Source organism: Canis lupus, chromosome 2, assembly GCF_011100685.1.
Source record: "Canis lupus familiaris isolate Mischka breed German Shepherd chromosome 2, alternate assembly UU_Cfam_GSD_1.0, whole genome shotgun sequence".
NCBI lineage: Eukaryota > Metazoa > Chordata > Mammalia > Carnivora > Canidae > Canis > Canis lupus.
In genome coordinates this window covers 71720947-71748384 of record NC_049223.1, presented here as the reverse complement: position 1 = coordinate 71748384, position 27438 = coordinate 71720947, and the positions used below count along the sequence as shown (strand labels likewise).

General features: G+C 36.4%; 1 protein-coding gene across 4 annotated transcripts in view; it reads right to left on the bottom strand.

Annotated features, from left to right (window-relative positions):
- EYA3 (EYA transcriptional coactivator and phosphatase 3) overlaps positions 1-27438 on the bottom strand; it is a 103982-nt gene that overhangs the window by 63345 nt on the left and 13199 nt on the right. For 2 of the 4 annotated variants that reach the window (XM_038531378.1, XM_038531382.1), the window contains exon 2: positions 5474-5572. In XM_038531378.1, coding sequence (XP_038387306.1) covers positions 5474-5506 — 33 coding nt within the window. In that variant the 5' untranslated portion in view covers positions 5507-5572. Of the gene's footprint in view, positions 1-4347; positions 4362-5473; positions 5573-25524; positions 25688-27438 lie in introns of those variants that run through there. The other 2 variants (XM_038531380.1, XM_038531381.1) reach the window with 2 other exon arrangements.

The window sequence follows — 27438 nt, the reverse complement described above, 5'->3', positions numbered from 1 at the left end:
CACTGAGGAATCTAATTTATAATCTTAATTTTATTAAAACCACACAGTAATAAACTTAGCTCTAAAATTCCAAAAAAAAAAAAAAAAAAAAAAAGGTGGCACTGGAGCAAAAAATCTAAATATGCCACAATACCATAGGGTCTTTTTTATTTTTAATTTTTAAAGGTTTTGAGAGAGAGGGTGCACGTGCATGAGCGGCGGAGGGACAGAGGGAGAAGCAGATTCCCTGCTGAGCAGGAAGCCTGATACAGGGCTCAGGGCTCAATGCCAGGACCCTGAGATCACAATCTAAGCCACCCAGGCGCCCCTATCATAAAGCCTTTCAAATTTTATACCACTTTTTATTTATTATAGGGCCAACCCAGTACAAAGAACAAGTAATACTAGAAATGGAGAAAATGTACCCCAAATCATATCTACCAAATAAAGTTTGGAGGAAGAAAATGTGTTATCAGCTCATTTTTTACTTTCCATGGCCCACTGTTTGCCTTGACTTGAGCAATTTTGCTCTCCTATAAATCAAAGATAGGAAGCATGTGCTGCCTTGGAACTCCAGGCAGGTAAAGGAACTAAAAAAGATACAGAGATTTCACTGGATTACAGAATCACGGGTTCTAACAATACAACCCAGAAACCGAGAGAATGTAAAATAATGTAGCTACCTTGGAAAACACTTTAGCTGTTCCTCAAAAGATTACATATATAGAGCTATCATATAACCCAGCAATTTGACTCCTTATCTATATAACCAAGAGAAATGAAAACATATGTCCACGGATGTTCATAACAGCATTATTCAAAATAGTCAAAAATTGTAAACAACCTCAATGCTCACAAATAAACAGATAAATGGATACATAAAATGGTAAAATAATGATAAATTAAATAATGATGAATGCTAAATAAATTCATATAATACATTTAACAATAAAAGGGAATGAAGTACTGATACATGCTAAAACATAAATGAACCTTGAAAAGATTATGTTAAGTGGAGGAAGCCAGTCTCAAAAAAATCACAAATTGTATGATTCCATTTACATGAAATGTCTACAAATTGGTAAGGTTTTAGAAAGAAATTAGATTAGTAGTTGGCTAGGGTTGTAGGGGATGGAGCAAATGGAGTGTGACTGCTAATATGTATGGAGTTTCTTTCTGTAATGATGTAAATGTTTTAAAATTGATTTTGGTGATGGTTGAAAAACACTGTGTTTAGTATATTTACATATACTAAAAACCAGCAAATTGCACACTTTAAAATGAATATGTGAATTGTATCTCAAAGCTGTTATTTTTTTTAAATGACATATAATCTTATTTTTGACTTAAGATAACACAAAAAGAACCACTGGCAAAGTCATGAATCAGGGTTCTATTTGTGCCTCTGCTTAAAAAAAAAAAATCCTGCTTTAATTTAAATGTAACAGAGTAAGGGAATGCTAGTAACACAGAACATGAATTCAGAATATCCACATTCTGTTTCAAGTACTTCTTCACTATGTGATTTTTCAGATGATCAATGCTGGCTTTGTATTGATGTCTGAAAGTTTTAGTTTTATGAGATAAAACTGCTGTTAAGTCTGGAAGAATAGAACTCATTTGAAATAACTTAGGTACTTGCTTATACATATTAAAATAAAAAGTATTTTTAAAAATTGAGGTATGCTACTCTTTACAGCTCACCTTCTTTCATAGGGAAGATAAAGAAATCAGGGGTTCTCTCCTTACTAACTGTTCCACCTCTTTCTTCTCCTTACCCTCCAAGCCCCAAACACATTTTTTTAAAAGATTTTATTTATGAAAAAAAAAAAAAAAGATTTTATTTATGTATTCATGGAGGGGGATGGGTGGCAGAGACACAGGCAGAGGGAGAAGCAGGCTCCATGCAGGGAGCCTGACTGGAACTCAATCCCAGGACTCCAAGATCACACCCTGGGCCGAAGGCAGGCGCTAAACCGCCGAGCCACCCAGGGATCCCGCAAACACAATTTTTAAAGTCCTTTTTTTGTTCTCAAAAATGTTTCCCAAGCTTCGCTCTTTTCCATGTTTTAGCCTAGAGAGTATACTATGGCTATTGGCTATAAGCATCTGCCACCTCTGTTGTCTACAGTATGAGGAATTTCTTTTAAAAATTTAAACACAAAAGGCATACATGCTCATATTTTTAAAAATTCAAACCATTCAGATATGTATAAAAAATAGAAGATCTTTTTCTGACCCATCACCTCCATGAAATAATCAGTATTAAGTTTACTTTATATTATTCTAAAAATTTTTCCTACCCCGTGTATCCTTTCAAAATGTGAATTTGGAAAGCACCCCTGACAGCCATGAAGGAGTTTTTAAAGTGCTTCTACCTTGCCAGGGACAGTCTTGGTTTATATCTCTTATCCCCAAACCAAGTCGGGTTAGTGTCCTGTTTTACTCTTCAAGAGTATTATCCAGTTTAGAAAATAATACAACTGCTTCAGTGTATTTGAAAAAGAGGAAGGCTGGGATGGGGGGGAAGAAGGAGGAGACTGAGTAATTTCAAAGTAACTGGTGACCACAGAGTGAATCATTTCTGACTGCAGAAGACTATGGATTGACTGGCAAGAAGGGAGAGTGAAAGAGAGAACCCAATGTTAGGATTTACATTGCATTGTCAACAATGACCTGAACAAAGCTTAAGATGGAGCAAACAAGTAGTAGAGAAACAAAAAGATAATTCAGTAGGCAAGAGACAAAAAGACACAAAGAGTTATAACATAACTCCAGTTAATACTGCCCACCAACATCTCTCTATGTATACAGGTAACAGTCAGTAGGGTAAAACTCTTGGTTTTATTTATTATCATCACTTGGGATAGAATCATTCTTTCTACTCAATTTTTAGATCTCTACTACAGCCTGTGAAGACTTTTCTCCTCAAAGTACAATATTTATCCTTCCCATTCTAATTATTTTTAACAACTTATAGGCATTCATTAATCATAGGGACAAACTACAGACCAAGGCTGTGTACATCTCCCCTGTGATCCAGAGCCCATACTCTGATCCTTCTCTTTTATGCTACTTACACACCAAGTCAATATTTCCCCTGCTCCAATCACCCCAGAGCCTGACACCAGACACCTAGTGACAGCCTCAAAATCCCAAAAGCTCTTGGAATTATTCAAACAAACGAAACTTAAATTGTTTACCCTGCCTTGCCTGTGGAAACTCCAATAAAGGCCATGTCTTCTGTATTCCCCTATCTCCTTTCTGTCTCCTAACTGACGCTGGTACTTCCCCTGTGGCCTGGTGTGATGTGCATGGCCTTTCATTTCTAAGGACTGTAAGTAACATTAAACTTTTCTTTCAATGGCATTGACCTCCCCATGTTGTCACTCAATTACCTTTATAAATTAAGACTAAGGCACAAGTCAATAAAAAAAATTATGCCCTGGGTCAATCACCATTTAGAGTCAGCAGAAAATTTGCTTTTAAAATGGTTTAATCAGGGCAGCTCAGGTGGCTCAGTGGTTTAGCGCTGCCTTCAGCCCAGAGTGTGATCCTGGAGACCTGGGATCGAGTCCCATGTCGGGCTCCCTGCATGGAGCCCGCTTCTCCCTCTGCCTGTGTCTCTGCCTCTCCTCTCTCTCTCTGTATCTCTCATGAATAAATAAATAAAATCTTTTAAAAAATTTTTTTTAAAAATAAAATGGTTTAATCTGGGACACCTGGGTGGCTCAGCGGTTGAGCATCTGCCTTCAACTCAGGGCGTGATCCCAGAGGTCCCGGGATCCCGCATGGGGCTCCCTGTGGGGAGCCTGCTTCTCCCTCTGCCTATGTTTCTGCCTCTCTCTCTCTTCATCTCTCATGAATAAATAAACAACATCTTAAAAATACAATAAAATGCTTTAATTTCTCACCTTCTTAAGTAACAATCAGGGTTGCATATCATGTTATAGAAATTGAACAGAACAGAAAGGAAATGAAGCAGAACAGAAAAGATGATCACCAGCAGATCAGCCTCACAATCCTCATTACCTTCAATAAGTGAGGAGTAACTAACAACAATAACCTTATTTCAATAGTGTGTCAGCATGTAAGTCTTGAAACTAGACCTCTATCTTGACTAGATCTCTGTTTTGCTACCCTAAAAACTCAAATGACATAATTTAATTTTCTTTTTTTTTCTTCATAATTTTCTTTAGTACATTTAATGTCTCTAATCTAGCTATATTTGTTCTCACTGTACATATCCTAAGAACACTGCTGAGGATGATTTCCATAATTATCATTGCCCCATCAGGGATAGTGATGACATTTCCTGTTTCAAGGTCATTTTACCAAATGTGTATGACTTTCTAGTCTTATACTTACCTTAAGTGAGAGGGCTAAAAGAATAATGGCAAAGTAATCATTAGTATGACTTCTCAACATAAAACAAATATTAGAAATGTATTAAAGGACTTCATGCAAGCAGGTGTCCATCCTTCTGCGGTTTAAAGAATATATCTGGAACATGAAAAACATACCCTATTATCTGCTTTCAAAATTCAAATTTTTCTAAGTTGGATTTTCATAAAGGTAAACATGTATCACTTCTACATTCTCTCTTAATATGATATTCAAGAGGCTCATTCAGGATAGTAAGCTGACTCAGAATTTATCTAACTTCAGAAAAATAATCAACACAACAGGAAAAGACTCTTTATTATAAAGAGATCTTAAAAGAATGATTACTATTGTTTTCCTATTTTATTTTATTTTACTTACTTTATTTTTTAAGTAGGCACCATGCCCAACATGGGGCTTGAACTCACAACCCAGAGATCAAGAGTTGGATGTTCTACTGACTGAGCCAGCCAGGTGCCTTTGCTTTTTTTTTTTTTTTTTTTTTAATGCTAAGGGTCAAAATACAAATAGAGCAAAACAAACAAACAAAAGGCCATGGCGGCAATAAATCTGTATCACATGGAGACATTTATAATTACTTTATTTATATTAAATATTTCAAAGAAATTAAGACTCTAACCTAGACTCTAGGGTCTTACCTGTTTTTAACAATCAGCTAGTAGTCAAATTATACTTTTCTTCAACTACTGTTTTTTGAAAAATTAAGTCAATCAGAGAAATTTAGGTAAAGATAAAACTAAGTTTTCTGGCAGAAATGGTATATATTGTTTTCCTGGTAAATAGATATCTTCTTTTATTTTCTAAAAACTGTAAGAACAGCCATTGGTGTTTTTTTCTTTTTTAATGACATTTCCAAATACAATACTTGTTTTGTAATGCTGAATCTTCTAAGCAGACTCCCTAGCATTAAGCTAACAAAATGTGAATTTTAAGAATATAACATAACACTGTTTTCTTAGAAGTATTAGGAAGTCTTTTCCTTATTTTTATTCTAATTTTGAACTTGTAGCATAACAGTAATATTTAAAATCTCTTACGATTAGATTTTCTAAAAAGAATTTTAATTGAGACACTTAAAGGAGACACTTACTGGTTGTTCTGGTAAGTCTTGCTCTTCTTCCATGAGGACCAGTATTCCTTTCTATCGTTTATGTGGCTGGATTGTGTCTGTCACAGCAGTCTTCACTGTCTGTTTAAAAAAAAGGGATGGGGGATTCAAAGCTTTATGTACTCTTAAAGCATTATCATTGAGGCCATCAGAGAATAATTTTTTAAAAACTTTTTGTTACTCCAATCTTTCTACGTGAATCCCAATCTCAAAATCTCAAACCTGCACGTGGCTTTTCAAAATTGACATGCTGCACCAAGTCAAGATAGGTGTACACAATGACCTTTATACTACCTTGTAAAAGCCAACACGTGGAACTCCTTCTGCTGTACTTAAAACATGGTTACTATAGTGCCTAATGCACTAAACATTTTATAATGATAGCCACGTGCAGATAACTAAAACATGATTTTTAGGATTACTGTTACATTAAAAAATGATAAAAACTAGCGTAGCAAGTCAATAAGTTATGATAACATCTAACCTGCTTGAATGTGGAACATTTACATAACTGTTAACACAGACAGACACACTGAATCACTTTAAATAGGACAAATTGGAATAGCAATTGAATACTTTCACAACCAACTATCTGTATATATGTAATTAATTTAAAGGAAAATTCTTCTGGATTTATTTTAATAATGCAAATAAATAAGTAAAGCAAAACCTTGAATTTTAGAATTAAGGAAAAATCATGTAAAACTAAGACCCAATTTTATTCTGAAATAACAAGCTCCATTAAATATACTACCTAGTCAATTTGAGGGAGGGAGAGAGGCGAGCACGTGCATGTACACACAAGCAGGGGAGAGGAACAGAGGGAGAGGGAAAAGCAGACTCTCTGGGCTCAATCCCAGGACCCCAAGATCATGACCTGAGCCGAAGGCAGACAGTTAAACAATTGAGCCACACAGGCAGCCCGCTACCTAGTCAATTTTTAAGCAAACTCTTTACCTTCTCAGACCCTATTCTTCCTTTCCTGATTTTCAAACTAAAAAGAAAAAAAGAGGACTCAAAGCCGCACATTTACAAGTAATAACATCTTATGGTGGCCTGCTGGCAAGAAAGAGACAGGTAGAGATATTAGCAAACTAAATACATTATAAAAATAAAACTCCATTTCTATGTAACACAAATGAAACCGACACTTCTCCAAAACAGATGTGATAGCTTACGCCTTTAATGAAGGTCACACCTGTTTTCACTTCTACCAACCACTGTAATTAAACATATTAAAGCTAAGTATAGAACCTTATTGCTAAAATAATGAAAAGAGAGAAAAAACATGTAAAGGGAAATAAAAACTTCAGTTGTGCCAATATACCCCCCCTTCTACTGCTCTATATTGATGCAATACAAAACACTATTTTAGAGCCACACTCCAGAATGGGAAAAAGAGGGAACACACAAGTGATCAGATGCAAAATTGTCTAACTCCACCACAGCTTTACTCCCTTCTCTGACCTAGATGTCAAAGAAAAAGTTTAAAGGTCAGAAGCACTTGATGATCAATACTCACGTGTAGCTCATACATAGAGCCTCAAAAGCCAAGTTCTCCAACTACATGACGCAGGTAATTGGTGCTGCAGAATTACAGGGCGCAGTAACTAAAGCCCACAGGAGCTATCTTGCCTGAACTTGTTTTGCTCTCCTCCGAAGAGCATAATCAATGTGACGTGAAACGGATTCACAATTGTGAAAGATGAAACATTTTTATGTTTTACCAGCTTATATCTATTTTAGTTTTAAATTGAAATGTCTTTATGTTATGGGATTTTAATATCGTCTAAATGTACATAAGGTACACATAAAATTTCATCTGAAAAGAAGGAACAAAATAGGGCCAAATTATGAGGGAAGTGTAATGCCTTTAATACCTCATTTGTTGGATTTTTGTATGACCATTTCTTAGCTAAACAAAAAAGTGATAATATTCCATATTTTACTTAATTGAAGGACATATGTAATAACTGCAATCTGTAGATTTTCAGCACGGCAGAGGGTAGGGATATTCCTTCTTATGGGGGAAGGGTTATAAAATCTGCCTCCAGGCAAGAAGGTAAAAAAAATTGTTTTTAAAAAAGGATACTCAGTAACATGTGTTTTAAGTTTAAAACACAGGAACTAATTGATTGAAGAAATATAAACATTTAAGAAGAATTGTTTTTTTTTTGTTTTTTTTTTTAAATTTTTATTTATTTATGATGGTCACACACAGAGAGAGAGAGAGGCAGAGACACAGGCAGAGGGAGAAGCAGGCTCCATGCACCGGGAGCCCGACGTGGGATTCGATCCCGGGTCTCCAGGATCGCGCCCTGGGTCAAAGGCAGGCGCCAAACCGCTGCGCCACCCAGGGATCCCAAGAAGAATTGTTTTTTAATCGATCAAAGGGATCACAGATTTTGTAAGGTAAATACTACTCTTAATTGTGGGGAAATAAATTCTCAAGCCATATAAAACTAAATATTAAAATCTTGAATTTTGTTTTTTAGAAATATGGCAATATTATAGTGATTTTATAATGAAAATGAACAATTTCTCTATTTTTCCTAAGACAAATTCTATGGTAAGTTGAAGAAAACTTTAAGGGAAAAAATTAGAAGACATTTTTTTCTACCTCTCCTATTTCTCCTTTGAAAATAAGCACTGGTTGTTGCTTCCATCTTAAGTCACCTTATTTTCTCAGCTTTTCAATTTAGGGGAAGAAAAGGGGCACAATTTCTATGGTTAGGAAAAAACTTTAAAAATCAAGTAGCTGTGGTCCCCCACGCGGCCCCGGTGTGGTGTGGGGCGGGGAAGGTGGGAACCCCCTGGGCGCCTGTGGGGTTGTAAAAAATAAAATAAAATAAATAAATAAAATAAACAAAAATCAAGTAGCTGATCAATGATGACCAATAATTTTGATCATTTAAAACAAACAAAAGCAATCTTAAAAGGAAAGCACATAATTTATTACAGAATCTTCTGGGATTCTATTGGCAACATGTAAAATACATAAAGTTGCAAGCATACATTCTGGTACATTTGTGTATATAATATGTTAATAACTATAAATTATGTATTTCCATCACAATATTCATCTAAGTACTACTTTCTGTTAATACAGTAGTTTTCCTTCCTTCCAATAATTTATAATTTGAATAACCTGAAATATAAGGACATACTAAATACAAGAATACAAGTACTTGTCACATTCCTCGAACTTCTCAATGAGCTAAAACTTTAATATTAAGATCTGACACCATTTTCCGTAAGTGGCACATGCTTACAATCAAGTCACATTTACTAGCAACCAAATGGAAGTGCTGTATAATATAGACACAGTACTATAATAATTGATAATAAAAAAAGTACAGAATTACTATACAAATCTTAGTATTCTCATTTCCATGTTCTAGAGTTTAATCTAATTGTGGGTTTTTGTAAACCATTAATCTAACATGCATTATTCTACACTAAACGAAATTCATCTTCTAAAATATTCAAAAATACACAGACTTGACATAGAAGTAGAAAATGGATTCTTATTGGAACTTAAATGAATACAGTTACTTACAATTTAGTCAAACAGCCAGTGAAATTATGAAACAAGGTGTGAGTTAATCTTTTAAGTGCCTTTCAGCATTTGGATAGTAATGTCTTCTCACAACTTTCTAGTTTCAATTCTTATTGTTGATTTCTAAATACACCTTTTTAATCACAAGAGTTTGTCAGTATCTAAATGCCTTTATGGGCAGAAATTGGGAAAATCTACAACTGAGAACAGAAATAGTATTCTGTTCCGTATCTGCAAATAGATATGGAAATAGACTTTCCGTATCTGCAACTGCTCACAATGAAAAAATAAGGAATTTTGTTTGGATTTGAAGAGATCACATAATTTTAAATACTGTGATTTCACATATTCATAAATAAAGCAGGATACTTTTATAATATGGCAGCCATAATTTTTATTTTTAATCTTTAGAAATCAGAAGGGAAATAACTAGTAAATATTTTATTTCAATATTCTAATTAGATTTCTACCTCATAATTTCTGTTTTGTATCAAGTTGAATATACTATTCATCCTGTAATTGTAAATGGCTACATGCAAAAATCTAGGTTACTGCAATATTATTATAGCTCTTATGTATAGGAAGGGGAGAAAATATATATATTCTAAACACACGTATAAAGAACAAAGATCAAATCATAATGAAAATAAACACTACTCTTAATTATAACATCAAGAGAAGTGTCTAAATAGGGCACAACATTCTGATCCTAGAAGGGGAACTTGCATGTGGCAAAGTGTGCACAGATTAACTGAATATCTTTGATACAGTTCTAAAGAGTATCTCTAAAGAGAAAACAGGTAGCTCATAAATTTAACCACTGACCATGCCGTGTTTTAGCAGTCTACTTAATATTTCTTCCAACGCCTTATATATACATATTTTTAGAACATAACAAATAAAGGCTGTAGAAGTTTCCCTGTGGAAAATTAACAGCATCCTTCCCAAAATTAAGTATGTCACAGCAATAGTTATATACAACAGTAATCTAAAGAAGTATCCAAAAAAGTGGCATATCATCATTTAAGATTATTAACATGTGTATTACTCTAGGATTTAAAAGTACATAATCAGCAAATATCTACCATGGTATCCTCAAATATGTGTATGCCTTGAAGAATGAAAACAATAAGCAAAATACCATCTTCTAGTGGCTTTAAGATGACTGCTTCAGGTATTGTTATTTTCAACAATAACTGATCTATTTTAAAGGAGATCCATAAATGAATTCAGAAACTAGTGCTCTAATACCCAGAGTATCAAACATAAAACTTAAAGATATCTCTTAAAAACAAACTCTAATTTATAAACTAAGGGGCCTTAATAAGGCAAAATCAGAAAAAGTGTCAGGAAAAATGGTTTCAAAACGTAAAGAAACATTTCTATGATCTCTTGCAGAACACTGCTTATTTGTACTGTTAGTGGGTGTGTAGAAAACTGGGCTTCATAATCTATAGAATGTATACATTAGTTTCAAACGAGAAGTGAACAAAGGTTTATTCCATACCTACAAATGTCTTACTGAAATTAGGCAAAAATAACAATGAATATCTTGGAGGAGAGGAGAATTATTAAGAGAATTAAGGAAGATGTATGCCATACCAGCCTTTAAAATCAGTTACAGGGATCCCTGGGTGGCGCAGCGGTTTAGCGCCTGCCTTTGGCCCAGGGCGCGATCCTGGAGACCCGGGATCGAATCCCACATCAGGCTCCCGGTGCATGGAGCCTGCTTCTCCCTCTGCCTGTGTCTCTGCCTCTCTCTCTCTCTCTGTGACTATCATAAAAAAATAAAAATTAAAAAAAAAAAATCAGTTACAGCGGGAAGGATGAAACAGGAATAATTTACCAAGCATGTAAAATACACCACATATTTTTACATTTATTGTCTTACCTAGTCTTATCTCCACAACTATCCTAAGACACAGGTGTTATCCTCATACTATGGAAAGGGCAACTGGGACTCAAGAAATTGAAACAATTTGCCTGAGAATAACAGCAATAATGTCTCAGGTTAAGGTAGAAATATACCAAATAAAGAGACTAAAGAATGGTGGTGATGGCTGCACAACACTGTGAATGTACTTAATGTCACTGAATGGTATATTTAAAGTGGTTAAAATAGTTAATTCTGTTATGTATATTTACCACAATGAAAAAATACAAAAGACCTACGAAACAAGAAATACCAAATGATCAAATCCAAAAAGTGCTTATAAACTAGAACTTAAATAAAAACTTGAAACAAAACAAAAACAAAAAAAGTGCTTCTAAGTAGAGAAAATCAATACTTAAAAAGTACTGCCAGAGCATGCAACTATCAGTCTTCCATCTTCAGGTTTTGAGTTTGAGCCCCACGCTGGACATAGAGATTACTTAAAAAAAAAAAAAAAAATACTGCCAGAAAAACAATATCAATATGGAGAAAAGCATGACTAATTCTAAATAAATTAAAAACTAGGCATTCAAGAAATTTTGGAGAAAACGGATTAGCATATTTCTCTCATCTGTGGAAACGATAAAAATTGCATGCAATAGAAGAAAACATAAGCAATGAATTAATAGACCCAATTATATAAAATATACTTTCATGCAATGAGGAATAATATATCTAATACTAAAAGAGTGTAACAAATGGAAGCAAGACCTGCAATAATTATAATAAACCTTAATGTCTGCAATATAAATCCACCCAATTCTATATTACTGATCACTTATAATGTGGCAAACCGTAACTAATACTTATATCATCAAAGGATACAAACAGTTTAAGTAACCACCAAGATCAAATCAGCACTTGGGAAAAAAGATTCTCACTACTAATTGAAAAAACTTTAATAATTTCAAGAGACTACTTCATTCCTATGAAAATACCAAAAATAAAACTAAACAAAATCAAGTGTTATCTGAGCTATAAGAAGATAAGAAATGTTCAGGCACTGGGACACGTTGGGTGGCTCAGCAGTTGAGCATCTGCCTTTGGCTCAGGGTGTGATCCTGGGGTCTGGAGATCAAGTCCTGCATCGGGCTCCCTGCGAAGAGCCGGTTTCTCCCTCTGCCTATGTCTCTGCCTCTCTATGTCTCTCATGAATAAATAAATAAAATCTAAAAAAAAAAAAAAAAAAAATGAGAGAGAGACAAATGTTCAGGCACAGCTGTAAAATCATGTTATCTTCAGACTGTTTTCTGGTTAGAGTATAAAACAGGTCATAAAATTGCCCATGGCCTGATTAATTTTCTAATTTTTTCCCCCAAAATTAGATAGAAGGGTAAAAAGCTAACTCTAATTCAAGAAACAGTAAGTTTGTTCAGAGAAATTAAAAATTGGAAACAATCAGCATGTGGAGAATGGCTTACCTAGGCTGTAATTCTATAACAGTCTATATTAAAATAGAAACTGTAGGGGTGCCTGGGTGGGTTAAGGTAGAAATATACCAAATAAAGAGACTAGAGAATGGTGGTGATGGCTGCACAACACTGTGAATGTACTTAATGTCACTGAATGGTATATTTAAAGTGGTTCTAATTTTTTTCAGTTAAGCCTCTGCGCGCAGCTCAGGTCAGGTCCAACTCGGGCTCCCTGCTCAGCAAGGAGTCTGCTTCTCCCTCTCCCTCTGCCCCTCCCCACTGCTCATGTGCTCACATTCTCTCAAATAAATAAAATCTTAAAAAAGAATAAAATGGGAACTATAACCTATTTCAATAAGCTCATTTAAAAAGGTGAAAGAAAAGATTTTACATTAATTATGAAACTTAATATAATTTGTTAAGAGTCAAAAGCAGATCCAAAGGGATACAATGTTAGATGTCTCAAGGTTTGTACAGTAAAATGTTTACACACATTATTTTACAAATGCTCCTAAAAAAGTGTTCAAGACATTAAGCTAAAATTGGACATAAATTCTCCATTCTTGCCCCACCCTTTTTCCTCAGGAAAAAACTTCAACTTTGAGAGAAAAGCAACTTAAATTGTATTGATTCTCCCTTACCCCAAATCTTAAAGAAGTTCAAGACAACACTACAGGCAGAAAGACTTGTTAATTTTCTTGTTCCGTTATCTCTTTCATAAGCAAAAAGTCAAGTTAGACCCTGCACACAAACCTAGGGTTGTTTCATTTTACAGTTCTATACAAAAGCACTGAACTTCCACTAAAGAATTTGATATCAGAAGATATTTCACATTTGATTTTACCCTATTAGACAGAAATTATGAATGCAAGAAAATATATAACATAAAATGCTATATAAGGAATATAGATTTTAGGGTTGTAAACTAAAATCAAAAAGGTGAAGACACTGCCTCATGAAGCCTCTTAAGTAGCAGAACCAGTAGTAGAACCCAAGACTATAAATTCTCTCATCTGAAGCTTTTTTTCCCCTTTCAGGTAGAATTGAATATAGGATTTCCCTTTTGAAAACTACATTCCTAATTAGCATAGGCTATTTATTCCTTTTCCTATACTAAATCTCTTAACTATTCTATTACTTTGACTTCGTGGCATTATAGCATAATTTTTAAATGTTTTAAATTTATAAATTCAACACATTTTCAATATGTTAACTGGCATCTTAAGGACCGCCTCAAAATCTTAAAACCAGATTCTTTTTTATTTTTTTTAAGATTTTATTTATTCATGAGAGACACACAGAGAGAGGCAGAGACACAGGCAGAGGGAGAGGCAGGTTCCCTGTGGGGGACCCAGGTGCCCCTACCAGATTCTTTTCTAATGCTACTTTTTCTTTTTTTTTAAGATTTTATTTAGAGGATCCCTGGGTGGCTCAGCGGTTTGGCGCCTGCCTTCAGCCGGGGGCATGATCCTGAAGACCCGGGATCAAGTCTCACGTCGGGCTCCCTGCACGGAGCCTGCTTCTTCCTCTCCCTGTGTCTCTCCTCTCTCTGCCTTTCTCTGTGTGTGTGTCTCTCATGAATAAATAAATAAAATCTTAAAAAAAAAAAAAGATTTTATTTATTCATGAGAGACACAGAGGCAGAGACACAGGCAGAGGGAGAAGCAGGCTCCACGCAGGGAGTCTGACGTGGACCTCGATCCCAGGGCCACCGGGATCACGCACTGGGATGAAGGCAGGCACCAAACTGCTGAGCCACCTAGGGATCCCTCTAATGCTACTTTTTAACTTCTTGTGAAGTCTAGCAAAATAACAATTGGTCTTTACAACATGTCTTTAATTTACAATGTACAGATGGATTTACTGTTAACGAAACAGGTCGTTTTAATTACAAGGTATATGAAAATAAATTCCTTTACTATTTCTACTCAAAGATAAACATCACGATTTTAGAAAATTAAAATACCTATTAACCTACTAAAACCTCAGTGTTGTTAGTGAAAGTTCCATGTTTCACAATTAATGATTAAGAATTCTTCAAATGGAAAAAAAAATTCTTCAAATGGGACACCTGGGTGGCTTAGTGGTTGAGAATCTGTCTGCCTTCGGCTCAGGGCATGATCCTGGGGTCCTGGGATCCAATCGCACATTGGGCTTCCTGCATGCTTCTCCCTCTGCCCGTGTCTCTCATGAATAAATAAAATCTTAAAAAAAAAAAAAAAGAATTCTTCAAAACTCCTCTAAACCTCTACTATGGTCTGTAAGTCTGAGAGTTTATAATTCTGTTAATACCACTGTTGTATACTCACTTGTTACCAATTCAAATTCATGTTTTCAAAGCTTGTTTTGGACAAAGTTGTGGTATGAGCTTGTTTTGAATAGCTGGCTTTGATGGAATTGTTTTTGAAGATATTAGGATTTTCTTATCGAACTTTTTTGCACCTTGAGTGGAGAGGACCATGAAGTCCCCGATACCATGGTAAGAGCAGTGGTGTCCATCAAGTGATGAACTTAAAAGTTCAACTTTAAAAACCAAGAGGTCTGACCACCAACTCGACAGCGTTCGGTCTGGGCAAGGCTATTCTTTGCCGATCTACACAGCCCTCTGAAATCTTGAGAAACTTGCTCCTGCTATGGCCAGACTACCTGTGGTCGGCAGTGGCAATAAATCATGTAGCAGTCTCAGGAGTAGAAGGGGCATCTGTTCTGGCCTTGGTGAAGCTACTCCTCACAGGCAGTGGCTCTTGGAATAAAAAACCTGTGGAGCAGCCCACCTTGCCCGTCAACACCACTATTAATTACTGTCTGTGAGCAATGTGCCCCGGCAGCAAGGGACCTACGCCAGCAGTTGACACTCAGCTTTTAGTTGCAATGACTGACTCCACCAAGACCAGCTTGTTGAAAGGTATACCTCAACTAAATTTGGATTTTATTTCTTTCATCTCCCTTTACCTGAAACAATAGGGTAATTAATTTATCATTAGTTTGCAATATCATTGGTTTATTGGCTTATTACAAGACATTATCCTTTATGCCATTGGTTTGTAAGATATTAATATTATAAATTCTAATTCCCATAAACGTGTGTTAAATAAATTATTAGCAAAGACAATCTCTGTCTCGGAGCATAATTTGCCCCAAACAAAACAACTACTAGTTTTCCTTGGGGTTGATTCCTGTGGAATTTGATACTAAATTCCACAGTGGCAGAGACCACTTTCTTCTTTTTAGTATCTGACAGCACATTGTGGGCATTCAATAAATATTCAACCAAGTACAATTTCTAGGCTCTTGATTCCTCTAAACATTTACTTAAAAGCAGTTCACTAAGAAATTTCAATACATTTAGAGGCACAGAACATTCAAATCTTCACGTTTCCCATTTCTCACCAGGGATGTCTAAATCACAACTTTAGTTCCTTACAAAGTTTTGTTAACTGACTTCAGGAATATCACTTTGAAGTCCGTGTTAACTGAAAGGTTCCATTCAAGTAAAAGCAAGGAATGATATACTTTATATCACATCCATAACAAAGAATTTCAGCACAGGTACTACTTATATAGCAATCAGGAGCCCTCGGGTTTTTCTCCCTTAATAGACTAAAGTTAGAAAAAGAAAAATGGGGGGGGGGGGGAGCACAGAGAAAGAGGAAAAAGAATCCCCTTTCCCAAACACACATATACACATAAAATAGATTTCTGATGAATGATAGGTCCACACTTTAATCCCCAGAACCAACAAATGCCATCTTATTTGGAAAAAAGTCTTTGCAGATGTAATTAAGGATTTTTAGATGAGATTATCCTGGATTATCTGGATAGGTCAAAAATACTATCTCCAGTGTCCTTGTTAAGGGTGAAAATGAGTAAGAGAAACCTCATTTGAAATGGAGTTCAAAGGCCATGAAGGGGGTGCTCTCAAGCCCTACCAACTTGTCAACTGCAGACCCCGAAGGAAGAAACATACCTTGCGTCTTCCAACAGAAGAATCCTACTTTATTACAACAGTGGCAAAAGGTAAGATATCCTCCTAGCTAGGCAATAGCCCAGTCAATGAGAAACCATCACCACCCTGAACTCTCCTCCAATGGACTTCTGCTCAAAACAGCTCCTCCATACTTCCTCCTTTTTCCCTATAAAGGAGAGATATAACTTGCTTTGATGCACTTCACTTTATTGCACTTCCCACTCTGATTTTTGGAAATTGAAGGTTTGTGACAATCCTGTGTTGAGCAAGTCTATTGGCACTATTTTCCCAACAGAATTTGCTCACTTTGTCTATGTACCACATTTTTAAAATCTTGCAATATTTCAAGCTTTTTCAATATTATTATGTTTGTTGTAGTGATCTGCAATCAGTGACCTCTGATGTTACTACTATAATTGTTTTCAGGTGCCATGAACTGTGCCCATACAAGATCATGACCCTAATCGATAAATGTTGTGTGTTCTGACTGCTCCACTGACCAGCCATTCCCCCATCTCTCTCCCTTTCCTCAGCCTCCCTAGTCCCTGAGACACAACAATACTGAAATTAGGTCAATGACTAATCCTACAATGGTCTCTAAATGTTCAAGTGAAAGGAGGAGTCACACATCTCTCACTTAACTTTTTTTTAGCGTAACCTGTTTATTGAATTAGCTGACTCGATAGGGTGCCTTCTCATCAGGTCTCCTCTTTCTCTTGTAAAAAAAATTTTGAGGATATTTGGCAATGTTACCTTAGTTTCAGATATACAACACAGTGATTCAAGATCTCTATAAGTTACATTATGCTCACCAAGTGTAACTACCATGCGTCACTACACAAAACTATTACAGTATCATTAACTATATTTCCTATGCTGTGCCTTTTATTCCCATGACTTACTCTTTCTATAACTGAAAGCCTGTATCTTCCATTCCCCTTCACCCGTTTTATCCCTCCCTCTGGCAACCATCACTTTGTTCTCTGTATTTGTAAGTCTGATTCTGCTTCTTGTTGTTTATTTATTTGTTTTGTTTTTTAGATTCCACATATAAGTGAAACCATATGCTATTTTTCTTTCTCAGTCTGACTTATTTCACTAGCATAATACCTTCTAGGTCCACCCATGTTGTAAATGTTGTAAATGTCCTTTTTCTGCATATCTCACTTTAAATGAAAAGCTAGGGGCAGCCCCAGTGGCACAGCGGTTTAGCGCCGCCTGCAGCCCGGGGTGTGATCCTGGAGACCCGGGATCGAGTCCTGCGTCGGGCTCCCTGCATGGAGCCTGCTTCTCCCTCTGCCTGTGTCTCTGCCTCTCTCTCTGTGTGTGTCTCTATGAATAAATAAATAAAATCTTTAAAAAAAAAATAAAAATAAAAAAATAAATGAAAAGCTAGAAATGATTCAACTTAGTGAGGAAGGCATATCAAAAGCTAAGGCAGACTAAAAGCCAGGCCTCTTGTGCCAAACAGTCAAATTGTAAATGCAAAGAAAAAGTTCTTGAAGGAAATTAAAAGTTTCCTTTTAATTTTCAGAGTAAAATTTCAGGGAAATTTTACACACTTTTCAGAGTGTAGGGAATACATGAGTGGTAAGAAAGCAAAATGGTTTCATTGTTAATATGGAGAGATTTTGAATGATCTGGATAGAAGATCAAACCTGCCAAAATATTCCCTTAAGCCAAAGCCTAAGCCAGGGCAAGGCCCTAAGTCTCTTCAATTCTATGAAGGTAAGAGAGGGGAGGAAGCTGCAGAAGAAAAATCTGAAGCTAGGTGAGGTGGATTCATGAGATTTAAGGAAAGAAAGCCATCTCTACTTCATAGAAATGCATAGTGAAGCAGCAAATGCTGATGTAGAAGCTGCAGCAAGTTATCCAGAAGATCTAGCTCAGATTAATTGATGAAGATGGCTACACTAAACAACAGATTTTCTTTTTTTTTTTTTTTAAGATTTTATTTTATTTACTCATGAAAGATACAGAGCTAGCGAGAGAGAGGCCCAGGTCTCCAGGATCAGGCCCTAGGCTGTAGGCGGTGCTAAACCGCTGCGCCACCGCCACCAGGGGCTGCCCCAAACAACAGATTTTCAATGTAGATGAAATGGCATTAAATTGGAAAGAAGATGCCATCCAGGACATTCATAGCTAAAGAGAAGAAATCAACACTTGGCCTCAAAGCTTCAAAGGACAGGCTGACTCTCTTGTTAGGAGTTAATGTAGCTGGTGACTTTAAAATGAAGCCAAAGCTCATTTACCATTTCAAAGATCCTAGAGCCCTTAAGAACTATGCTAAATCTACTTGTCTGCACTCTGTAAATGTAACATCAAAGCCTAGACAACAGCACATCAGTTTACAACATGGTTTTCTGAGTACTTTTTTTTAAAAAAAGATTTTATTTATTTTAGAGACAGAGTGAACATGCCTGCATAAATGGGGGGGGGAGGGGCAGAGAGAGAGGGACAAGCCCTCTGTGTTGAGTGTGCAGCAGAGTTCAGGCTCCATCTCACGACCCGACCCTGAGAGGTCATGACCTGAACCGAAATCAACTGAGCCACCCAGGTGCCTCAGTTTTCTGAGTATTTTAAGCCTACTGCTGAGAACTACTGCACAGAAAAAAATATATTCCTTTCAAAATATTACTGCTCATTGACAATCTACCTCATCACCCAAGGGCTCTGATGCAGATATACAATGAGATTAATATTGTTTTCAAGCCTAGAATATATTATTCCAAAACTAAAATTATACCAAAATAATTACTCCAAAATAAAAAGTTTATCTTTTAAAAAGGGAGTATCATTACACACTAGCATGGCTGAAATGAACAAAGGAAAACTGACCATATCAAGTGTTCACAAGGAAGTAAAGCAACAAGAACTCTCATCCATTGTTAGTATGAATGTAAAAAGTACAATATAGCCATTGTGGAGAAGTTTGATAGTTTCTCAGAAAGCTAAACATCCACTTACCAGATGAACCAGCAATCCTATTCTGAAGTATCCACCTAAATGAAAATTTATGTTCACCTGAAAACCCGCACATGAATGCCTATAGTGGCTTTGGTCATATATACAATGAGAACTGGAAACAAATGTCTTTCAAACCAGTGAATGAATAAACTGTTGTACATTTATAGAATGGAACACTATGCAGCAATTCATGGAACTCAGATGAATTTCCAATACATTATGCCAAGTGGAAGAAGCCACACTCAAGAATCTACATATTGTATAATTCCACTCATATGACATTTTTCATGTAAGGACAGAAAAGAGATCAGTGGGTGCCAGGTGCTAGGGATGGGGAAAGGACTGGCTACACAGAGTTACAAGGGAACTTATCGGCATAATTGGAACGGTTTTCTACCTCAATTATATTGGTCGTTACATGATTATATGCATTTGTAAAACTCAAGAGAACTTAGTATGATGACTTTATTATATGTGTGAATTATACCTCAAAAATTATATAGGATCTGTTTAAATGTTTAGAAAAAATTAATTGTATATGAAGTTGAATAAAATTCTGATTGTGAGCACCTAGGATCGAGCCCCACATTGGGCTTCCTGCTCAGTAGGGAGTCTGCTTCTCCCTCTCCTCCTCCCCCCCCTGCTCATGCTCTCTTGCTTTCTATCAAATAAATAAAATCTTTTTAAAAAATCTTAAAAAATAAAATAATAAAAATCTACATCTTTTGTTTAAAAAATTCTATAGCTGTAATATATACAAATAAAATTATAAACATAGATCAATGGTTTATGAATACAGAGATTGAAATGTTGGTTAATAAAATTATAAATAGGGCAGCCCCGGTGGCGCAGCGGTTTAGCACTGCCTGCGGCCCAGGGCGTGATCCTGGGGACCCTGGATCGAGTCCCACATCAGGCTCTCTGTATGGTGCCTGCTTCTCCCTCTGCCTGTGTCTCTGCCTCTCTCTCTCTCTGACTCTATGAATAAATAAATAAAATCTTAAAAGTAAAATAAAATTATAAACGGTTGGATCAAAAATTCACAAGTACAGAGACTGAAATGGTGGTATTACTTGATATTATCTTAGAGGAGTTTTCCATCACATAGAGGACTTAAATAAGGTCAAATTGTATAAATTTTTTATGTTAAATGGAGCTACCTTCAAACAGATATCCCTACCTAAACTGGAGTGGTAGAAGAATTCTAACCCTATGCTAAGCCATTAAAGGTAGATCTATACAATACAATTAGAACCAATTACACCTAACTAGAAACAGATAAATTACACCTAAAATAGAAACCTATGTACTCAAAGACAAAAACAAAGAGTAAGGGGTACTTAAGAGACAAGCAATTGAACCAAAGATCTCTGCAAAATACATAGACATTTATCAAGCCAGAAGAATTACTCTACAGAAAATACTTCGCAAACCCAATGATATACCATGAAAACATGTATCTGGAAAAAATAAATAAATTTTAAAAACGAAAAAAAAAAGAAAAAGAAAAAGAAAATCCTTTAGTTAGAAGTCTTAAAAGAAAAAAAGTCGCATAAAATCCGTATCTTTTCATCATTTACCGGAGTGTCATTATGGATGTTAACATTGAACAGCACTGTTTTCTTTTAAAAAAGATATTTAAGGGGCTTAGAGGCATAATACCAAAAAGGTTGCAAAAAAATCATTAAGCAAGTTTGCTTTATAAGACAGATGGTTCTGGGCAGCCCCAGTGGCACAGTGGTTTAGCGCGGCCTGCAGCCCAGAGTGTGCTCCTGGAGACCTGGGATCGAGTCCCACATACGGCTTCCTGCATGGAGCCTGCTTCTCCCTCTTGCCTATGTCTCTGCCTCTCTCTCTCTCTCTCTCTCTCTGAATGAATGAATGAATAAATAAATCTTTTTTTTTTTTTTTAAGAATAGCCTTTTTTTTTTTAATTTTTATTTATTTATGATAGTCACAGAGAGAGAGAGAGAGAGGCAGAGACATAGGCAGAGGGAAAAGCAGGCTCCATGCACCGGGAGCCTGATGTGGGATTCGATCCCGGGTCTCCAGGATCGCGCCCTGGGCCAAAGGCAGGCACCAAACCGCTGCGCCACCCAGGGATCCCTGAATAAATAAATCTTAAAAAAAAAAAAAGACAGATGGTTCTTAGAAGTTTGTGATCAAGTTTTTATAAAATCAGTCATTCCAAATACACTACAGGAGCTTGCTTAATTTAACCGGCAAATTAATACAAGGGAAAGAGATGGGATTCAGAGTCAAAAAGGTTTATTTAGCTCTGTTAACTACTAGCTGTAAGACCTGGACAAGTCACTCTTATCTCTCTTGTAAATATAGATTCATTTTAAAATTCAATGAATACTTAGAAAAAGAGTCTAGTACAATCCATGTGTCTAACACAAATATAGGTACCCCCAAATTGTTAGTCCCCTTTGCATTCATAAGTGTCTTGCTATGCACTGAGAGAGGAAGACTAAATAAGGTAGGACCGTATCCACAGGTTATTTAGTCCAGTGGATTTCTTAGGTATGAAACCACTACAAACCCACAAAAGAAAAAAAAAAAAAAAAAAGAGAAATCGGACTTCACCAAAATTTAAAACTCCAATTCTTTAATTTGTATTCTGGTTTCTATACCACTATAAAATGTTTCCTATGGAAATTAAGAGTTAATTTTTTCACTAATGTTTTCTCAGTCCACATCTGTGTATGTCCTATCAGTGCTTATCGTAAATGTAGTCTCCTTAGACTTTACCAACGCCCCACCCACTCACCTCTGGCAACTACCAGTTTATTCTCTGTATTTAAGAGTGGTTTTTTTGGTCTCTTTTTCTTTGTTTTTTTTTTTTTTTTTTTTTTTTTTATTGGTGTTCAATTTACTAACATACAGAATAACACCCAGTGCCCGTCACCCATTCACTCCCACCCCCCGCCCTCCTCCCCTTCTTTTTCTTTGTTCATTTGTTTTGTGTGATACGAGTGAAATCTTATGGTATTTATCTTTCTCTGACTTACTTCACTTAGTATTATATACCCTTTAGGTCCACCCATGTTGGTGCAAATGGCAAGATCTTTTATTTTTTTTATGGCTGAATAGCAGTATTCTATGTGTGTATGTACCATATATTTATTCATCTGTGAATGGACACTTGGGTTGCTTCCATATCTTGGCTACTGTAAATAGTAATAAACATAGGGGTGCATATATCTTTTTGAATAATTAGTGTTTTCATTTTCTTTTCCCATTTTAAAATTTTATTTTGTATTTTATTTAAATTCAATTTGCCAACATACAGTCATCTCATTCTGTGCCTCCTTAATGCCCGTCATCCAGTTAACCCATCCCCCCTATTTTCATTTCTTTTGGGTAAATACTCAGTAGTGGAATTACTGAATCACATGGTAATTATATTTTTAATTTTGAGGAACTTCCATGCTGTTTTCCACAGTGGCTATACCAATTTGCATTCCCACCAACTGTACACAAGGGTTCCTTTTTCTCCACATCCTCACCAACATTTGTTATTTTGTGTGTACTTTGGAAAAATGTCTACTCTGACTTAAAAATCAGAAGACTGCTTATTTAGTGTTGAGTTATATATGTTCTCTATATATTTTGGATATTAACCTCTTATCAAATGTGTCATTTGCAAATATCTGCTCCCATTCAGTAGATTGCCTTTTTATTTTGTTGACAGTTTCCCTCTCCATGCCAAAGCCTTTGATTTGGATATACCAAGTGTACTTCTGCAGGATCTGATGATGCTGACTGGCCCCTCTGTACTAGATTTCTTTGGGGATACTTGAGAATTGCCTTCTTTACACACAAGGTTAGGTACCTTTATTTTTTTATTTGATTTTTTAAAAGATTTTATTTATTTATTCATAGAGACAGAGAGAGAGAGAGAGACAGTGGCAGAGGGAGAAGCAGGCTCCATGCAGGGAGCCCGATATAGGACTCGATCCCAGGTCTCCAGATCACGCCCGATGTGCAGGTGGAGCTAAACCGCTGCACCACTGGGGCTGCCCGGTTAGGTACCTTTAGCCCTTACAAACACACATGTATTATTTATCTGTGTATGTGTATGTGTACATATATTTCTTCTAAGTAGTTCTGCTTCTCTGATGAACCCTAACTCTGCCAATCCTGACAATTTACTAATAAGGTTGCAACCATTAATACCCACTTTGCTGTGCCTTAACCAGCACCAAGTACCATCTTTTAAATTTCTTGCCTAACTCAACAAGTAAAACATGATCTCAAATTGCAAAATAGAAAGCATGATTTTTAAGAAATAAAACTTGTCAATCTTTTTTCCCTTTGTGCTTTCTAGAATTTATGCCCTATTTAGCCTTCTCCAACTTATACATTCATACTTTTGTCTACAACTTCGATAGCTTTATTATCTACATTTACATGTATTTATCAGGAAAGGATATTAATTTGGTCAAATGCTTTTCTGGCATCCAAAATGATCATACAGTTTTTCTATCATCTATTAAAACTTGTTAATAGATGTTCTAATATTGAGCCATATATGCATTTATTTCAGAAACCAAACTCTTGGATTGTAGAATATTATTTTAATAAACTGTTAAATTGGGATCCCTGGGTGGTGCAGCGGTTTGGCGCCTGCCTTTGGCCCAGGGCGTGATCCTGGAGACCCGGGATCGAATCCCACGTCAGGCTCCCAGTGCATGGAGCCTGCTTCTCCCTCTGCCTATGTCTCTGCCTCTCTCTCTCACTGTGTGCCTATCATAAATAAATAAAATAAAATAGAAAAAAAAAACTGTTAAATTCTATTTTCTAGTACTGAATTTAAGATTCTTACATTGATACTTGTAAGACTTCTTCCACAGTTTCTTATTTTGTGGTTTTCATGAAGTTTTAGAATCAACATTTCATTGGCTTCCTTAAAAAGACCATACACTTACCTTTAAAAAACTTTTTTATTTATTCATGAGAGACACAGAGAGGCAGAGACATATGCAGAGGGAGAAGCAAGCTCCCTGTGGGGAGGAGCCTGATGTGGGTACTCATCCCAGGACCCCCAGCCTCATGCCAGAGCTAAAGGCAGACACTCAACTGCTGAGCCACCCAGGCATCCTGGGGGGCTGCTGGTTTTCAAAGTTACCATGGAATTAGAGAGAGGAGGATGGCACTTGGGCAAGTTAAACTGCTACAAAGTTTACTGTTTTTCCTGAAATGTGGCCATTTTTCTTGAATAAATACTCCCAGTTTACTGTAAGCCTATGGTTAATTTTCAGAGTTCTGAAACAGTTGATTGTGTCTGCCCAGGTTCCCATTGCTTTTATGGAAGGGAGAATTTCAGAGGTTCTCACTGTCATTACTGCTGACATCCTGCACTTTAACTGAGAAACTCCTTTAACTCAGTTTTTTTTTTTTTTTTTTTTGTTTGTTTGTTTGTTTTTGGTGGGGGGGGAAGCTAGCCCCAGTGGAGCTAGGGGTAGGGTGATGAGAGTGATGGGTGGGGGGGGGGTGAGGAGAGAATCTTTTTTTTTTTTAATTTTTTATTTATTTATGATAGTCAGAGAGAGAGAGAGAGAGAGGCAGAGACATAGGCAGAGGGAGAAGCAGGCTCCATGCACCGGGAGCCCGATGTGGGACTCGATCCCAGGTCTCAAGGATTGCGCCCTCCAGGATCGCAGGATTGCGTGGGCCAAAGGCAGGCGCTAAACCGCTGCACCACCCAGGGATCCCCGTGAGGAGAGAATCTTAAACACCCTCCACACCCAGTACAGAGCAGATGTGGAGCTGGACCTCATGACTCTGGGATCATGACCTGAGCCTAAATCAAGAGTCCGACATTTAAATAACTGAGCTACCTAGGCAACCCTTAGCTCAATCTTTATGTTTATTATTTTGCTATATTTGCTTTTGAATTTTTCTCTTCAAAATTTCAATATTTACATTTATTTCATTATTTATTTCCTCTGAAATTACTAAAAAATGCTTATCTTTAAAATCTTCAGTTCATACTATTCACTATTTCCTTTAGTGTCAGCTGCAAAAAGAATCATCTTTTTTCATAACATTACTTTTCCTCAAATGATTAAATCTAGACTATTAGAGTTCATTTTTACAGTTGGGAGTTTTACTTTTTTCCCTCAGAGTAGATGAGAATTTTTGTTCATCTGTTGTATAGGTAGGTTCTAGTTATATACATTCACTTACGGTATTATGGAAGAGGGGTGAAATATACAGTTCATCAGTGTCCGCAGGTAATCTGCTTTCCGGATATGAATCCATCTCTTCTGAACATCAAATAAATTATTAGGGATATCTCTGGCCTCTTATGCCATGACTTTCACTTTGGAATAGCTATCAAAGCTTTATCCTAGGGAGAAATACCAGACTTAGCTAGTCACTTTGCATTTCATTTCCTCTACTTTTGTTATAGCAGTCTATAGTTACTTCAGACTCCTCATTCTTCTTTTTCTAATCCCAAAATTCATTCATTCATTTATAAAATATTCATTGAATGTGTACTATGTGCCCTCCATTAGCTTAGATACTGGGAATTCAGTGATAAACACAAAATCCCCAGCCTCAAGGAACTTATATTCTAATAGGAAGATGAACAAATACATAAGGTAATATAATTTTACAAAGTAATAAGTACTATGGAAAGGAACACAAAGAGACAACAACGGACTACAGGGGAGCTATTTCAGATAGGGTAATAATTTCTCTGAGGTGGTAATATTTCAGCAGAGTTCTGAATAATGAAAAGGAGAGAGTTATAAGCAGATGCAAAGGAAGAGGTTTCAGAAGAAAACAAGAATAAAAAAAGTGAAAGGATAACATCTTGGCATGTTTGAGATATAGCAAAGAGACCAGTATTAGAAAGTGAAGGAATGGTTGGAAATGAAGACTGAGAAGCAGGCAAGAGCCACATCACATACCGCCTTGTAACACATGATATGGAATTTGGGAAGGCAATGGGTGCTTCAAGCTAGAGAATGACATAATTTGTTTAATATACACTAAACTCCAAGGGGAGAATAGACCAGAGGGAAACACATGCCCTCTCCAAGCAGACTGTACAATGTGTCTTGAAAGCATTTCTCCAGGCTTTATCCAGGAGACAAACACCAGATGCTCAAAATCAAGAGTAAGGGCCGGAAACTGATTTATGCTCCAAGCACCCTTCAATTTCTTCATAATTGTTTCTTGGAGTCTGATACATTTTTGGAACTTCTACATATACTTCCAGCTGTGATTTCTTCTCCTACTCTCTATTAAATCCCATCTCATTGTTTATCTTTCAGAAATTCACCAGTCTCATCAAATGATGGCAACCTTTCTTGATATATTACCTTTCAAAAAACATCTAACATATCTAACATATTACTCAAAGTCCTTTGTACTCGAGTCCTGCTGAAGTAGACAAAAATATCTCACAACCCTGGGATCATGACCCAAGTTGAAACCAAGAGCTAGATGCTTAACTGACTGATGACTTATGTTTATTATTTTGCAAGCTGACCCACCTTAAAGCTGACCCACCTTAAAGCTCTCTTTCAAGGGACCCTAAGAAAGCCTTTTAGCTCTCACAATTCAGGCATCAACACAAATTACATTTCTGTGGGGGAAAAAATTATAACCAACAACACCTTCCCTGCAGAACTGTCTGCAGACAGACAAAAGCCATCACCACGGTGGTGAACTCCTTCCATAAATAAACAGCCCAGCCAACTGACTGTGGTAAAGTTGGTGAATTCTTCTGGTTACTTTATTTGGGAAGTATGACTGACCGACATATCATGGTATTGTCAGCTGTACGAATATTTATAGTAACTTCACACTTAACAGAATACTATCAGAACTTACAGAGAAATAATTTTTAAAAAATACACTTAGGCTGTACCACGTTCTTTTTTTTTTTTTTTTTAAGATTTTATTTATTTATTCATGAGAGACACAGAGAGAGAGGCAGAGACACAGGCAGAGGGAGAAGCAGGCTCCATGCAGGGAGCCCGATGTGGGACTCGATCCCGGGACTCCAGGATCCCGCCCTGAGCCAAAGGCAGACACTCAACCGCTGAGCCACCCTGTACCACGTTCTTAATAAGAAAAATACTTTAT